Here is a 16,897-nt window from a genome sequence, read left to right as displayed (position 1 = left end):
CAGAAACGGGGGCTTCACTCGAGTTGCCCTGAAGGTCGTGATGTGGAGTGACAGTCTGGGGTGTCCGCTGCTGTTTGGACCGCGATGCACTCAGTCTGTCCGTTGTTCGGTGTGTGTAGGTGTGAAGAACTGTCTTTTCTCGGTATGTGCTGCTTTCTGACTGTCAGGGGAGTCAGCTGTTTGATTCTTTTAAGCTTTAGATCATTTTCTGTTCCACTTCTGTCTAACATCGCCCCTTTTACCTCTCATTTGAGTTATTTCCTTTGTTCTGTGGCGCACAGGGCATCGATGCACTTATTAATATTGCTTTAATTCCACTCATATTAGAGGTTCTGACATCAGTGGTGTTTCAATAGTCAGGCAGATCATCTTAGTATTCAAAGATGAATCCCTTTGTGTGTCTAATCCTCCACTGTGAGCTTATTTAACAGTGATATCTGTTGGCAGATAAACTACGCTTCTTTGGCTCCAACCACCGAGGTTTTCCTCAACCGATGGGATTAGTGCTGCTTTCAGGTTAGTTTTGCACCTGACAAACACATTTACAACATCTATAACAAGCATGCAATACACAGTGCAAAGTACGGTTCCTTAAACACATCCAGACGACGACGACGTTCTTAATGCACATCCCCATTTTTATTGGAGTTCATTGTGGCAAAATTCACATTTCAGGGCAGATGTTTAGTTATTGTCTGTCTATACTGAAAAAAAGCCCCACTGGTATGTCCAGCAAGAAAAGTGAATATTCATCTATAGAACAATCACATTTTATTAAATAAGCCAGATACAAACAATTTCAAGTATTATATAGTATTAACCTCTCCTCTACACCAACTCCTATGGGATTTATTCCTGCTGTTACTGTACATTGATACTCCTACTGTATATGACTATAATGCAAACCATAATTTAAATATCAAAATGCTGTACAAAAAAACAGGATGTAGAGGAAATAAGTTGGGAAAAGACAGTCCTTACAGCATACAGATGAAATAAAAAATACAAAAAAGGCACTTAAGATCATCACACACACACACACACACACACTCTCACACACGCTAACGCTCTCACACACACATATATGTACATGTACAGTATACTAAAAATTCAAATACTTGAGCCCATATTATCATACAATTCACCTGAAAAGTTATTTTTACAATTATATCAGATACATTTAGCTGGGGAGCGATGTAGAAGCCTTGTGAGCGAGTTGGAAACAAGGCCGCATCCTACAGGAAGAACAAGTCGGGAGGAAGCGTTGAAACGCGCTAAAATCTGTCTCCCACCTCACAGATTTCAGCTTCGCAGACTTCCATCTGCTGCAACCGGGAACGCACCTCTGTTGTAAAATAATACCAAAGAGTGCCTTAGTTTGTGTGTGTGTAGGCTGATTGGACAGTCTGATACACACTTCCTGATGTCTCGGGCTAAATGTTGTTTTTTGTTTTAGCGTAATAGAAGCGAGGGAGTGCTGAGTGTGATGATGTGATGTTACTCAACAACATCTCAGACCCTGAAAGAATGAATAAGTCTGGTTTTCAGAGAGTCAGATTAAAGTGGAGGGTTCGACATTCTCGATGACGCACTATTTTGCTGCCGATATTTGACAAAAATATCAGCAGCTGCGCTTCTACAAACTTAGCCCTACAAGCTGTCAACGAGTTTTAAAATTCACAAGCTACACTATTGTCAGGAACTATGTATACATGGCTGTTCAATTTGACATATCATAAAGTCAAATTATTGCAGAGTTTGACGATATGGCAACAATATGTCATGTTTATAATGCGCAACTATTTGGGGAAACCTACAGCACTTTTACCAGGAAGACACAGATTGTCCAAATAGTGCAACACACACCACACATCACATTAACTTCAGTCACTATCCGCATCCAGTCACCTTTTTCATTTCAGTATAGAAGGCTTTTAGATGACACACACGTTCCGTGGCAGCGAGGCTAATGGAGGCTTTCTGCAATAACATCTGAAAAAAAGCATCGTTCTGCTCCGACAAATTTATTAAAGCTTGAATGATTCTGTCAAAGATGTCGCTGTGTTTGTCATAGAAACACAGCAGGGCCCTCATTTCTTCAACAAAACAAATATATGACCTGCGATGACGTGTCATAATTCAATGTTCACTGTCTATAGAGGCATATCTACTCGTGTCTCGTGCTCCAATTAAAGGCATTCATAAAACACATTCTGATCTACTGCGTGTCCCGTCATTTTTGGTAAATTCATTCAAAAAATAGGCCAAACAAGTGGCACAAATCTTCTGTGAAAAAGTGTGAAGAAGCATTTATAAATTCACACCGTAGATGGATAGAAAGATTTGATAAAAGTGAGGCTGTTTTCTGCCTTTAAAAGGAGCAGTGTGCAGGATTTAGTGAAGTTACAGCTTCAAACTACTGTGTTTTGCTGACATTAAATAGCTAATGTAGCTTCATTTGTAAAAGTTATTGGAACTGTCAGAAACTATGTTAGCATTTTTTAGTTTGACATTAAAATAGCCTGCTAGCTCGTTATGTTTTGGGCGACACAGAAAGGTTTTATTTCTTCACAATTTCAATGTTACAGCGTTAATGTCGTTTGCTTCTGCTGCTCACGCTACCTAGATAATATAGCTTCCTTTTCACCACTGACGGTAGACATGAACATTTTTAAGTCAGCTTGTTACCGTCTGAAAGTGTTCTATTTTCATTTTTGGAATGCTGTCCTAAATAGCCCAAAAATATTCTACATATTTGATGAAAACTTAGTTGACAACTGAGTCTGACTTTTTTGTCATTTTACAGTCTAAACATGATCTTGTCATAAAAACGGTATCATTTTTGGGCTGGAGGTTTGATACCTGTAACTAAAAACAATCTTCGTGTTTTACTGTATTTGGAAAAATGTATGTTGATGCCTCACATTTGAGCAATTTAATTTGTAACATCGACTAAATAATGCAGCAGCGGAATTTAATCACAACAGATAAAACAAAAAAAAAGTTACAAAAGTGCGAGCCGAGCTTCGCAGAGTAACCCTCACCTCTAATCAAATGTGTGTTTTAATCCAATTAATCTGCATTTAAAACAATGACGATGAACAATAACTATATTTAGCCATCATTTTGCACATAGCCAGTTGTTTAGTGGACCTCTGTGCTGCCAGTTGCAGTTTACAGGTAGTGATGTCACTAAAAGCCTTTCTATTCTGAAATGTTTCTTAAAGATATCAAGTCACTCACAAGTTTGACTTTATGCTGTGTAGTTCTGTACAATTTTAGGAGAAAGTGGCGAGCTCAAAGTTGTAGAGAGAGTAAAATGGCAGAGGAGACACGTAATTGAAGTGTGCCTGCTAACAAACAAAATATGGAGGATCTCAAGTCAATCTAAACGTATTGCTGACAAATTAGCTTTCTCTGTCCTTTTTACAGCGGATGAAATAAAAAATATATATATTCTTCTTGGTCTCCATCCTCAAAGACTGATGCTCTCTTTACAGCACCTGTACAACGTGAGCTCCGTCCAGCTTGTTGCTTGGTGGAGCTCAAACCACAGCGTCTACTGAATAAGCAGGACTTTGTTTCCCAAAACCATCGCAACGCCAGGAGCTCAATCAGCGAACACTTTTGGCTCTGACATGGTCATAAATATCAGTTACTATATTTCAATTCCAGACAAAAACATGAAATAAGGCGAAGTTCTGTCCAAGTTGTTTTGGGTCCTCAGTCCTGATGAGGTGAAAAAAAAAGACGCCTTGCGACACAAATTTAGGTCTCGACTGGTTCAGATGGTTTTGGGATTTTGTCCAAAACAAGTTCATTTAGCTTGGCTCAGAAAAAGACCCCCCACCTCCCCAGCCCCACATTATAATACCTAATAAGTTACTGTAAGGTGATTAATTTGCAATGAACCACTAATAGAGTTTTTGCTCAGCCCTTAACCTGAAATGGTTCTAATGTGGTGTTTTCATCAGTCCAAGACCTGAAGACCCTGTGGTTCAGTGTCCTTATGGGTCTTCCACAAACTTGTTATCTTACATTTGAACTGGTTCATTTTAAAAACCTTTGTTTTGTTTTCTGCTTTTAAAACCACATTCCCTACAAAGGAACGATCTCGTTGTACACATTCCTCTCTTTCCTCGCCCCCGCCATCATCAGCGCTCCCTCCAGTCCTGCCATGTTGGAGCCGACCCCCATGCAGCCCTTCGGCCCTCCTCCAGCCAGGTCCTGGCACATTATGGCATCATGGGAAGACACAATAATTCCGCTACTTGCAGACATGGAGGTGATGCTCTCCTCCCCCCGCCTCTGTAGCTCCGGTGTTGGAGCAGGCGCTCTGATCCCGCTGCTTCCAGCGCCCACGCTCCCTCCAGCACCGCCGCCTCGCCTCTTCGGCGGCGGCCCCCAGAGGAAGGCGTGGGCGGGCCGGTAGTGCTTGCGGGCGTAGCGGAGCAGGCGTCGGCGGGTGGCGGGCAGGCGGATGGTGTAGACGTAGTACTCCAGGACGCTGTGCTGCATGTTGGCGAGGGTGATCTGGTACAGCGATTCCTCCAGGAAGAAGCGAACCAGCGGGGCTTTGAACGCCTCGTAGCCGAGCTCGCCAAGGGACTTGAGGATGCGAGTGATTCGCAGGTAGTTGTGGTGGGATCTTTAAAGAACGAAGGAGGAGGAAAAAGGTTTACTTGAGAAAGAGAATTATGATAAATCAGAATGATCTGCTGCTTATAACCATCCCCCCCCCTTTTTTTTAATTTTTTTTTATATGTCTCAGAAGCAAAGTACAGGCGTGCTACGGTACATGCTGACACTGAGTTACTGAGAAACTTGAATGAGCCCTCATTAATGCTCACAACTCCAAATGTCTGCAGTGAAAAAGGACTCTCACAGTCTTATAAAATCCAAGCCAATATCAGTTTTGGGATTGAAGGTCCATGATTGCCTGAAGAGACAGAACAGCTTGATTGTTAAACGATTAATGATGAGGCCATGAGGTAGAGGGCATGTTTGGATTGTGGTTGTGTGTGTTTCTTTCAATTTCTTCATGTGCCTATGTGTAATTAAGTGGTTGTCAGTAACCCGACTATGACGAAGTACTGGTCAGTGCAGTGTTGGTATGGAATAATACCATGTATCCCTCATCACTACCCTTTATGGACAGCTGTGGACTGCTGACAACCGTAGACTGACAGACAACATTTACTGTGACGTTTTACAGTGTTGGCGGGTTAAATATGTTGATGTCCAGACTGTAAACTATGAGTTAAATATTACATTTAAAAATGGAACAACCCAAGTAGTGTTTGGTGTCTAGTCTCGATGGCGGTGAAAGGGTGATGGTGGCGGTACAACATGTTAGCCTGGCTCCGCCCACCTGTCGCTCCCAGCTTCGTTTTTCTTCACTGTGATAACAGTCTGGTAAGTTGTCTCGTATGAGCGCCTGCACAGGCACTCTGAAGGGCGGACCGATCGGCGACCACGTGACGAGCGCAGCATTAAAAATGTTTAACTCTTGTTGACTGAAAGAAATCGCAGAACGTTTAGCACAGAATAAACGATCAGCGCCTCGTCGAGTTGCAGTCGTTCATTAAAACGGTTTAAAAATACGCTGTGCTCAGGAAAAACACTTCGGTGGACACGGTAGGTAGTTGCAGCGGTGACAGAGTGTCGGCCGGTTTCGGCGCATGCCGATTGGTTAAAGTTAACCCGAGGTCTACGCCCAGTATTCTCTATGGAGGGTACCCAGACTCGTATATTCAAGGAGTGAAATTGGGTCTGTTCACACCAGGTTAACAACATATCTCTAATTCTCTGGTGAACTACGAGCCTTCAGGAACACTGAGATCATCTGCTGCTGGTTTATTGGAGGTTCCCAGCAACAGCCGAAACAAATTGGGGATTCAGCTTCTGTCAGCGACGCTCCAAAGCTGCGGAACAAACTACCTGTTAGATATCAGGGAAGCTGCTCATTCAATACTTTCAAGAGAAAGCTCGAAGCATATCTCTTTACTTTAGCCTTTAGCTAGCTACACCTGAAGCCCTCCTGCACTACCACGTCTTTAAAAATACATTTGCTTATTTTATATTTGAACTCTATTTGTGTTTAATTGTATGCATTTGATCTGTTCTTATGCATCTAATTTCTTTTCTATATTTTTAAATGTTCCTTTATATCTGTTCTTATGTGAAACACTGCAGGTCATGTTCTTGCTGTGGAGCACTTTCAGCTGAATTTCTGGTATAAAAGGTGCTATCCAAAGAAAGTTTATTATTATTATTTTTATTATTATAAAGGCATATATCCTGATGATGTACAGACTGAGGACTTTGAGACACAGAGAACAAACTATTAATTATTGTTTCCGATAGTTGTTTAAATCTAGAAACTGCAGAAGTCTGTTTATTCTTAGTGGGGTATTAAAGGCATGAGAGGGGAATAAAACTGGATTGAGCAGCTGTTTTATGGTGGAGCGTTTTTATTTATTTATTTTTTTTAATGTTGTTTGGGATTAACGGCAACAATTAGCATTAGAGGCTAAGGTTTGGAGGAGGTTTGTGACCTGAGGAGGTTGTAGTTATAGCACTGAGCTCATGCTGAGTTCAAGGAGAAACATACTTTGAAGTGCAAACTGCAAAATGTGGCATTCAGGCAAGAAAAGGCAATAACTTATCTCAGGCCACAAAACCATCAAAATAGAATGTGAAAGGAAAAAAAAATTCTCCCTTTAAATTACCCTTTCACCATCTGCTTGTTGACTTTAAACATGCCGTTTCACATTTGGCTGCTGAGACAAGAACAATTAAGTTGCAGAGGGTTTGGAGTGATTGCCTTGCTAAAGGACACCAGAGCAGCGATTGGCAACAGAGCGAAAAGTTCAGACAAATTCAGTCTGTAATTTTGTGCCCTCGAGCTGCCGCAGTGTGTTGACGTGAGTGTGTGTTTTTGTGCTTACTCATTAAGGTGCTGGAAGCGCTCCTGCCAGTTGGGAGCCCGAGCAACGTTCCCGCTCTTATCCAGCAGTTTCACGCCATAGAAATCCAACATCAGGGAATAGGCCGCCAGGAATCTGCGCTTGGCCTCCCGAGTGCTTTGGAATTCCTGACGGGATCGAACGCAACAGATCAGAAAGCAGCGGACGGGTACCGCACAACAACACCTTTCTGTTTAGGGTGATCAGATGGAGTCGTTAAAACTGTATGTAAACACATTGTGATGTCACCTCAATCACATCTGAATTCAGTCGCACACGTTTGCACCCGTTAAAAATGAGAGTGTGAATCAATTTAAAAACGCATCATTGTAAAAAATAGCTTAAGATGAACTAGAACATTTGGGAAATAAACAGCTGAGTGGGGAAACTCCTTAAGACGTCGGTTCTTCTCAAACTGACATCAGATTTACTTTAAAATATTCTCTCAGCATTTTTTTGGTGTGGTTTTTTTTTTTTTTTGGGTCCCATTTGAGTGACTTATTAAATGTTCTTATGGTAAAAGAAATGGTTTTAATATTTTGGTTGGATGTAAGATGGAATCGCTCAACTGTGGTAAACAGTCCTGCAACGAGGAAACAAACAAATCATTCACAAAAACTCTGTCTGGATGAAACGCTGTCCTTTAGGGGTTTTCCAGTGTGCGTGTGTTTGCTTTCCACTGCAGTGCACCGAGAGGTTCTGTAATATACCCGAACTGCTAATGACGCTTATTAACGTATGATAAACACTTTGAATCCTAACAGTTTGCCAGTTAAAAGGCTTTTAGAGTGAAACTTGGGCTTGCAGCCGCAGTAACATCCGGTCAGCTCTAACGTGGCTGAACGTCACCAGTGGATCGTAAAATGAGGCTGATACCTGCATGCACATAGACACACGGGAGCGAAACTACAATCCAAACCACAGATAGTGAAATCCAAGCAACAAAAGTACTGAGAGACGTTTCAGACAGACACCTCCGAGGGAAGGAGGGGAGATCAGTGTGGGTCGGTCTGCCTGGCAGCCGTCAGCCGCTGTGAGGCTGCAGGTGAAAGGCGTGTCGTCACGGTTTAACGCAGCGCAGTGGAAAAACCCTGCATGTGACTTACTTTGATCTCGTCCTGAGTCAGTTCATGTGCGTAGAAGTTGAGCCCTTGTTCTCTTAATGGGAACAGCCTGGCACGCAGAAAAAGAGTAAAAAGAAAAAGACGTGATGAAATGAAAGAGAGTTTTCGATGAAAAGACATTTGCTTACTAAATAATGCAGATTATTACATTGTCATTTTACTGTTCCCTCTGCCAAATTAGAATAACGCTGTAACACTATGGGCCCTTCTGAACGGTGTTCATACAGGCTGTATGATGGCTGTTTGCTAAAACCTTCCCACAGCAGTAACTTATCAATCAGAGGAGCTGCAGATGTTTAGCATGTCCAGCCGACCAGCTCACCACACACAGCTGTTACATAACATTACATTGTATTAGTTTGTGGGTTTACTGGCAGCATTAAAAAAAAACTCCGGTATCACCTCACTGAGTGAGACCCGGTCTTGGAGCTACAGTACTAACCAGCTGTACACTGCAATGTATTTCAATGCCGTTTCTATATGGATAATCACCTGGTGAGGCCAGTGGGACATACAGCCACAAAGAGAATAATTAACGCCTTTTAAAAGGTTTCTGTTTAAAACAGCTGGAATAATTAAACAGACAGCCAGAGACAGAGAAATGAGAAGCATGCTTTTATCTGCCACTGTTCAAAATCCAAAAGACGGAGAATTTCACATAAGCTGCACGCTACGTGTGACAACATGAGGCTCGGTGGGGACGGAGCGGTCAAATACAAATTCCTTCCTCTAAAACAGGGGTGTCAAACTCATTTTAGTTAAGGGGCCACATACTGCCCACTTTGATGTCAAGTGGGCCAGACCAGTAAAATCATAGCATAATAACGCATATTTCTCTATGTTTAAATCATTGGTGAAGGCTTTTGGATGATAAACCCTGTTTTAAGGTCTTTCTACAATAAACCAGAAACATAAAGAGCAAAAACTCAGACATCAGCCCACTGTTTATCTGCCTGGGCTCTCCTCTGCAGATTCCCTGGCAGCGAGCGCTGCTGCCTGTGACAACGAGCGCTTCTTCCTCTGGAGCAGACGTCGCATTTATGCTGTTTTTGAAGCAATTACTGGATCGATTAAAAAAAAAATTACAAAACGTTTGTACTCATAAACGTCCATATTCTCATAGAAATGCAATTTATGTCTTTCTGTAATTTTCCCACTTAGCAGAGTCATCCGGCGGGCCGAGCTGGACCCTCTGGCGGGCCGGATCCGGCCCGCGGGCCGTATGTTTGACACCCCTGCTCTAAAACGTCCTGAGCGTTACGTTGAAGGAGTAAAGCTGACCCTCACTTTATTTCTCTTGACATTTACTTGACAAGTGGACGGGAAAATAAAGCAAGCATACGAACAGCCAGACGGCTGAAATGTCTCACCACTGAATGTAGGTGTGATTGTGCTCCAGTTTGTCGTAGTCGCCTCTCCACTTCGAAAGGATCTCTTCTATGTAGATACCTGAGGAGAGACGGGGGCTAATTAGCTACCACGCACCTTTCTAGAGAGTGTGTGTGCTAGTGTGTGTTTGTTCGTGTATGAGTGTGTGTGTGTGTGTGTGTGTGTGTGTGTGTGTGTGTGTGTGTGTGTGTGTGTGTGTGTGTGTATAAGCGTGTTCAAACATGGGATCAGTCCACTAATCTGCTGGGCTTTCCCAATCCAACATGACCTTTAGCCAAACAAAACTCACTAAACCCAGAGCTAACATCACTTCTCTCCAGTGTTCAGAGGTCTGCGTGGGAGTGTGTGTGTGTGTGTGTGTGTGTGTGTGTGTGTGTGTGTGTGTGTGTGTGTGTGTGTGTGGTCTCACCATCAGGTACGAGAGGGATCTTGTTTAGGTAGAAGCGCAGGTTACGGTACTCGTTGGGCTGCCGGGACTTTTTATAGTTCTTCACAGGAACACACACAGATCAAAAACATTAGCGTGTGTGTGTTTGAATGCATTGAAAAGCTACATTTGCACTACATTTGGTGGCACAGGTGTGTGTGTGTGTGTGTGTGTGTGTGTGTGTGTGTGTGTGTGTGTGTGTGTGTGTGTGTGTGTGTGTGTGTGTGTGTGTACCGGGTAGCTGTGACGGTATTTGTAGAGGTCCCGGGCGGCATAGAAACTCCTCTTCATTTTCGGAGCAGACTCCGGGGAGTCAGTCAGCTGGGAGAGGAAGTAAGAAAGATATAAAGAAATAAAAAGAAGACAAAAAATAAATGAAAGAAAAAAAGGAAATGGTTGAAAATGCAGCTCTGAAATAAAAAAAAACATGCTGTGTTAGAACAGATGCAGTGTAGCGCTCATCTGCCATTCAGCCGAATTAAAAGCACTGACTTTGCTTTTGAGGTCGAGGGCTGTCATCATTCATTTCTTTCCAGCAAAGGAGGACAATTCACATCAGCGCTGCTGTATAATCGCAACAAAAGGACGCCAGAAACTAGATCTCATTCTCCAATATAATCTGGGTCATGCTAATTTCCACTGGTCAGAGAGGCTCGCAGTGTTACACTGGGCCAGATCCTCTCACATTTATCTTCAACATATAGACTCCAGTTTATAAATCATATGAAAACCAAGCTGTTATATTGTTTCAAAAAAAAGTCTGAATATCACAAGCTTTGTCATGAATCATGCTTCCAGTCTTTGTGTGGTTTGACCTGATACTGAACATCACATATCTGCTTCCTAACTTTAGAGACATCCCTTTAACACAAAATTAGCCAAAAATATGAAAGAAGTCTGGTTTAGACAATATGAAATAATACAACAAAAAGTGTTCCAATTTGTGAAACCAGTTAAAACCTGCTGTTTTTAATATTTCTACACAGTGGGAAGCAGTCTAATAACACATTCTGATCATTCATAAATCATAATCATAGGCCTCTAGTCTAATAAAGTATTTCAATTTTTTTAAATAAACCAGCAGGCAGTCAGTGTAGACTTGGGGTTAGGGTTAATTATCTATATTTAATAACTGTATGTCATCACCAAATATGGTATGACATACAGAACATACAGTAGCATATATATATATATATATATATATTTATATGCTACTGTATGTTAGTTATAAAAAATAAAAAATGATGTCAATTAATTTTTAAATCTGTCATATTTTATGACATCTGTGCTGCCTGCTGGATTCAATGCCACACCGAGGACTGTTTGTCAGTGACTCAGTGAAGTTCACTTTGAGTGTCTATCTTTGCCTGTTACCAAGGTTACGTTAAACTGACATATTTTTGAATGAAGTTTGGCGTTAGCTGCACGCTCTCCCACACAGCGGCATGTACCGGGGCTACTACGGTTGCCCTTACTGTGTCCTGGCCTTGTCAATAGTGTGCGCTGCCGGTGGCACACATGTTACCGCACCGTGCCCCGCTTTCTCTCTCCGTTAGGTCACCACATGCACCAAACACCGTACCTGCGGGGACGTGTCTCCGGTGTGCCCGGCGGCCCGCTCGCTCTCCGCCGGGCTGACGGAGTCGGAGATGCCGCTGTCATCCTCCGCCCCCGGCTCGTCGCTCTCCGAGTCCGATCCCCACGTCGAGTCGCATTCCTCAACGGTGCTCGGCTCCTTGAAACGCCAGCTGCCCACCAAATTTCCCATTTAAAAAGCATGCAACTCTGCCTCTCTCTCTCTCTTTTTTTTTAATATTATTATTCTCTTTCTTACACTAAATACTACATAATGATGCTCGCAGACTCGGGTTTTGGTTTGGCGGTGGGCTCGCGCTGCCCTCAGAGCGGAGCTTTTAAATGGCAGAAAGGGGAATTTCCAGATCAGCAGCGATGATGCGCGGTTTTTGTATGGCGGGTAATTGGTGCCGCGCAGCGGCGAGAGGAGTTCTTAACACTACAAAAGTAAAGAACAGCTGGATAAGAATCAATCGTAGGCCACAGATGGTTAATATAAATATCAACAAGCCAACTCAGCAGTGACTTTATGTCAACAGACAAGCAATTAAATAGCCTAACTAAAATAAAAAAGACATAGTTTAGTGTTACAGTCAGTTTTGTAGTTGTGAAAGACATTTTCAGGTCCTTCACTAAGTAAGGGTACTGTTACCACACTGGAAATACTCAACATGTGAAAGTCCTGCATTCAGAACTTTACTTCAGTAAAGTAAGTCGGCTATTATCAGCAACATGTCACCTACTTCAAGTATCATAAGTAAACGTACACACTACGCAGAAAAAAATGCTCGTAGTCAGTGTTTTACTGTTACATGCAATGCTTTTGGATAAATATTACTGCTGCATTAATGTGCACTTTACCGCTGTAGTAATTTCAAGCTTGTGCTTGTTTGAACTGCTTTATGTTCTGTTGGTGAGCTTAATAGGATTTAAAGCATCAGTGTTAATGTGAGTCAGTAGCAACCTTTGTTTTTCTGTGATGCTATTTTTGACATTTTTAAATGTAGTGTGCAGAGCAGACCAACTTCTAGGAAACATAAAGGTTGTGCTCATCTTGCTGAACTGCAACTGAAACTCAAATCACTTCAAGTCAATTGGCAACATGTTAACAGCACATGTCTAAATAAACTCATAATTATATATTTTGTCCTTTTATTCCAATATTTTCATGAACAATGCATGTTGAATATTGCTTATTGCTGAAGAAAGCAATTATGTTTGCACATACTTATTTTAGTATCTACCACTGTGTTGGCAGATGCCCTGCTTCTCCTTTTACCGATGCCTTGCGGCATTAATCACCCCCCATACAGGGTCCCAGTAACAGCAGCATCAGGACCAGAGCTGTGTCACGTGACCCTGGGACAGGGATTATCAATGTCACACCAGGAGCAAAAGGAAACTGTGAAGGCGCTTGTTACGGACAATCAATTTATATGGTAATTCTATGGAATTAAGATTTCAAATTAATAAACGATCAAAGTGGATAGTTGTTTTTCTTTTTAACAAAATATATGTAGCCTACAAACACCTACTGATTGAGGCTTGGATAAAATCCATAATAATTACTCTGTTATGGTGAAAAAAGGTAACTTTAAATTGTCAGTAAAAGTCAAATGTACCAGAGAAATATTTACGCCATGGTTGCAGCGTCTGTTAGCCCTTCCTGGGAATATACATGATTTTTCACTTCTCATATTAGAACATGGCACATTTGTGTCATAAATTTGTGATGAGAATGGATTCAATGAAACAGTTCGTAAAAACAGGAGTTTCCCGTTGCAGCGCAGGGGTTGGGAGTTTCACATGTGCCTCTTCTTTTTTCCTCATGAAACAGGAGCTGTGTGCTCACTTATTTCATGATTGCTGTCAGAAAAAAAAAAATCCTGCGAGTGCACAGTTCTTTGGCCTTTTTGTTGTCATTCCAAACGGTGACTTTCCATGAATGCGTTGTGGGTAATAAAATAGCCAGTTTCTTTCAAATTGACCTCACAACAAATTGGCCTTGACGTCTTTTTAAGTAACCCTACAATCAAGAAAATAATACAGTGAAAGAGTGCTGTCATGGGGATGATATTGGTCAGGAATGTTCCTTTTTGATTACATATTTCTTGTCAAATTAAACACGCCCTCCTCCTATTGATGTACATTCTGCAGTGTCTGTTGAGACTGATTAGGTTTCCGGATTCCTGCTAAAATCATCAAAAGCAACTTTAATCTTACCATAAAAATATCAGTATTGCCCTTCAAAAGCACTCTGAGTCCAACCCTTGCAGATGCTTTTGTTTGTTGAGCCTGTAGCTTGGCCACTCTTACACCGGGAAGAGGACTCACCTGTGGGGAGGCTCCAGTTTTTGGCAGCATGAATGACATCTGTCATTGACATGACTCTGATCATGAGGTTTGTACTGCCCTTCGGCTGGGGCTGCTGCTGTGCCGGGTGAAACAACCTGGAAGATTGTGTCACTGAGGTCACGCTAGAGTCATTCCGCTGGTTAAAGAAAAATGGGATGTGGAAATCAAGTGAAACTGCAGAATGAGCCAATCGAGAGTAAATACAGCTGTACAGTATCACCAGAGTAGTTTCTGTTGTGTCAGCACGTACAGGAACTGAAGTGTTAGTGCAGTTGTTCTACGTCGAGTGTCTGTAACATTAAATCATGAAATAATGTTAAAATAGAACCAGTAGAGTGCAATTACTGACAATTAAACAAAGCTGCAGTCACTATGTGTCGTGTTAACACTGGATAATAATGACCCTTATGATGTATAGTGACAGACCTATATGGCCACAATCCCTTTGGATACTGAATCATCTGTAGATTATTTTCCACAGTACATTTTTGTTTTGTCAGAAAAAAATTATGAAAAAAAAGGTGAAAAATTATAGTTAAGCTTTGAAAATTTGTTAAGATTAGAGCCAAACATTACATTTTCAGTCATCTTGTTTTGCCCTGTCAGCAGCCCTAACCACACACTGCATTGTCTTGTGTATGTAAGGTGTCATTATGTATTCTGATTAATTGATTAGTCAGCTAACTGTTTCAGCTCTGCATTGATGCAACAGAAATATCTGAAAACCGCAAACATGTTAAAACTATATCAACATGCTGTGGTTTCCTATGTGGCATTAAGCACAGAGGTCAACTGCTTCAATTTCAGTAAAGACTGTGGAAACAGTGGAAATGATATGATACCATATCACAACATGAAGCATGAACAGGTAACCAACAAAATGAGGAATAAGCTTTAGCACCGTTTTTTTTTTTTTTAAATAAGGAAGTAGAATGAGAGTGTGTTATGAGAACAACCTTATGTATGTCTTAGACACATAGACGGTGGGATCCATAAGGCTGAGGCCGCTAGTGAAAATACTCTACTTCTATTTTGCATTCATTTCAAGAATATAATAAAACATTTTACCCCACCAGTGGTCACAAAAATGTCTGTAGCTCAGGTGCTGATTCTGATAGTGATAAAACTTGGTATATTTACTCATGAAGGTTCTAACTCCCCCCGGGCCGTGCACGCCTCGGTGCCGTGCTCCAATCGCACATAAAAGTCTCTGAATATTTTGATTCCCCCTCGTACAGCGCCAAATTGTCATCTCAGGGCACTTAACATATTAAAGTGCTTCAAACATAACTTTACCACGTTATAGGGAAGAACCCAAAGATTCCACACAATGTTGGTGGAACCTCCAACTGAGCCAGGCTCAGAGGAAAGTGTCCATCTGGGATAGTGGAGAGAGAACAGAACAGCATACACATACAACAAACCACAAACATTGGGTAGGTAGTTAGAGCCAGTACAGAAACAAGCAGCTCCAGAGCCTCCGGAAAAAGCACACGAGACGTAACTTGCTTTATGTGTGAGTTAAATGGCATACACGCCTCAAAAAGGATGGAAAATAAACATGTCATCTGTGTTCTATCGACAAGCTTGAAGTTTGACTAATTGATTGGTTTCATCTGTTTTAAATATAGCTGTTTGTCAAATGCATAACAATGTGAATGAATGCAGTGTTTGCTAATTATATTACCAAAGTGAAGCATGTAAAATGTGAAAAGTATCGGACCTAGAGCTGAACCTTGTGGAACTCCGTTTGTGCGTTTGGAAGAGTCATCGTTGACATGAAAAAATTTTAATCCGATGGATTGATATGATTTGAACCAACCAAGTTCTGTTCCTTTAATCCCAACGACATGTGTACATGTCTCTGTAATAAAATGTTGTGATCAATGGTGTCAAATGCAGCACTGACATCTAGCGAGACAAGTCCATTGAATGAACCAATTACAACGTAGAAGATCATTGGTAAATTTCACCAGCTATGATGCGCTCTAAATCTTGACTGAAAATCTTCAAATAAACCATTCTTGTGCAGCTGGTTGCATAATTGATTTTTCAAGGACTTTAGAAATAAAGGGCTGGTTGGATGTAGGTCTATAGTTTGCTTGTCTGCCTGGATCAAGAGTTAAAGTAGAGTTTTAATGACACCAACCTTAAAAGGCTGTGGTACGTAGCCTGTTAATGAAGATAAATCAATCTTATCTAATACGTGAGTGTTAATTAGGAGTAAAAGATCTTTGAGAAGTCTAGTTGGGAATGCAGTGCACTCAGAGAGCTCAACAGGAGAGGAGCTGTCTAAATGTAAATCAGGTCCTACAGACGTCTTCAAAGCTCTTTACTGGGTGACATATCTGTGACCGCGGGAAGAAGGATGTGCCCGACAATTTTATTAATAAAGAAGTTTATGAAGCCATAACTACTACGAGCTAAAGGATTACAAGGCTCCACAGAGATGTGAGCCTTTGTCAGCCTGTCTGCAGTGCGCAAAATAAACCTTTAGTTGATCTTGTTTTACGTTATTCTCATGAATGATATGTGGTTCTGGCATGACAGATGTTTGGTTTAAAGGGCTCACATGCAAATTGTACCAAGGATTGATCTGATTTATTACTGTTTTTTTCAGAGGGGCAACACCGTTTAGTATCGTACATAAGATAATCCACTTGTCCACCATGTCAGATCGTGGGATAACATTGTATATCAGGTTTGCACAAAGTTCCAAAGAACTTCTTATGAGGTCAAAAGTGAGGATTTCTCAGTCTTAAAGTGCCCCATAACTGTTGAGTGGCGTTGAGGTCCGGAGACAAGTAGCTCTCCTTCTACTTCTTTGGTCTTCAAGTAGTTTTTCAAAGTTTTGAGGTGTGTTTTGGTTCATTATCCTGTTTTGGTATGAATCCTTCTAAACAAAGATGCAAACCAGAGGGTGGAGCATGTCTCTGAAGAGTCGAGAGCCACTTCCTCTCAGGGTGGAGTCGATTTGATGCAGGTGTCCAGGGACACAAACCTGACTCAAACATAAATATTACAACTGCCATGTTTCACTGTCGGTTTGATACACTGTA

The 16,897-nt window shown here is 41.5% G+C and overlaps 1 protein-coding gene across 1 annotated transcript; it reads right to left on the bottom strand.

Moving 5' to 3' along the window:
• Positions 1 to 626: 626 nt before the first annotated feature.
• On the bottom strand, positions 627 to 11,808 carry ogfrl1 (opioid growth factor receptor-like 1). Its single transcript, XM_069689815.1, has 7 exons — positions 11,491 to 11,808; positions 10,143 to 10,229; positions 9,891 to 9,969; positions 9,463 to 9,541; positions 8,075 to 8,141; positions 6,951 to 7,096; positions 627 to 4,648 (listed from the first exon to the last, which is right to left on the bottom strand). Exons 1-7 carry the CDS (start codon positions 11,674 to 11,676, stop codon positions 4,099 to 4,101), a joined length of 1,194 nt encoding a protein of 397 aa, XP_069545916.1. The 5' UTR covers positions 11,677 to 11,808; the 3' UTR covers positions 627 to 4,098.
• Positions 11,809 to 16,897: the final 5,089 nt, after the last annotated feature.

The sequence above is a fragment of the Brachyistius frenatus genome, unplaced genomic scaffold (assembly GCF_029030835.1).
Source record: "Brachyistius frenatus isolate BFR_SWC_R1_liver_20210118 unplaced genomic scaffold, ASM2903083v1 Contig_8, whole genome shotgun sequence".
NCBI classification, from domain to species: domain Eukaryota; kingdom Metazoa; phylum Chordata; class Actinopteri; family Embiotocidae; genus Brachyistius; species Brachyistius frenatus.
This window is presented reverse-complemented; position numbering and strand designations above follow the sequence as displayed.

Excerpts from the sequence above, each read along its gene's own strand:
- ogfrl1 (XM_069689815.1), bottom strand. The coding sequence starts at position 11,676 with ATGGGAAATTTGGTGGGCAGCTGGCGTTTCAAGGAGCCGAGCACCGTT. Across the intron at positions 9,542-9,890 it reads GATCCCTCTCGTACCTGATG|GTATCTACATAGAAGAGATC; the intron begins GTGAGACCACAC and ends GTCTCTCCTCAG. Across the intron at positions 7,097-8,074 it reads TGACTCAGGACGAGATCAAA|GAATTCCAAAGCACTCGGGA; the intron begins GTAAGTCACATG and ends CGATCCCGTCAG.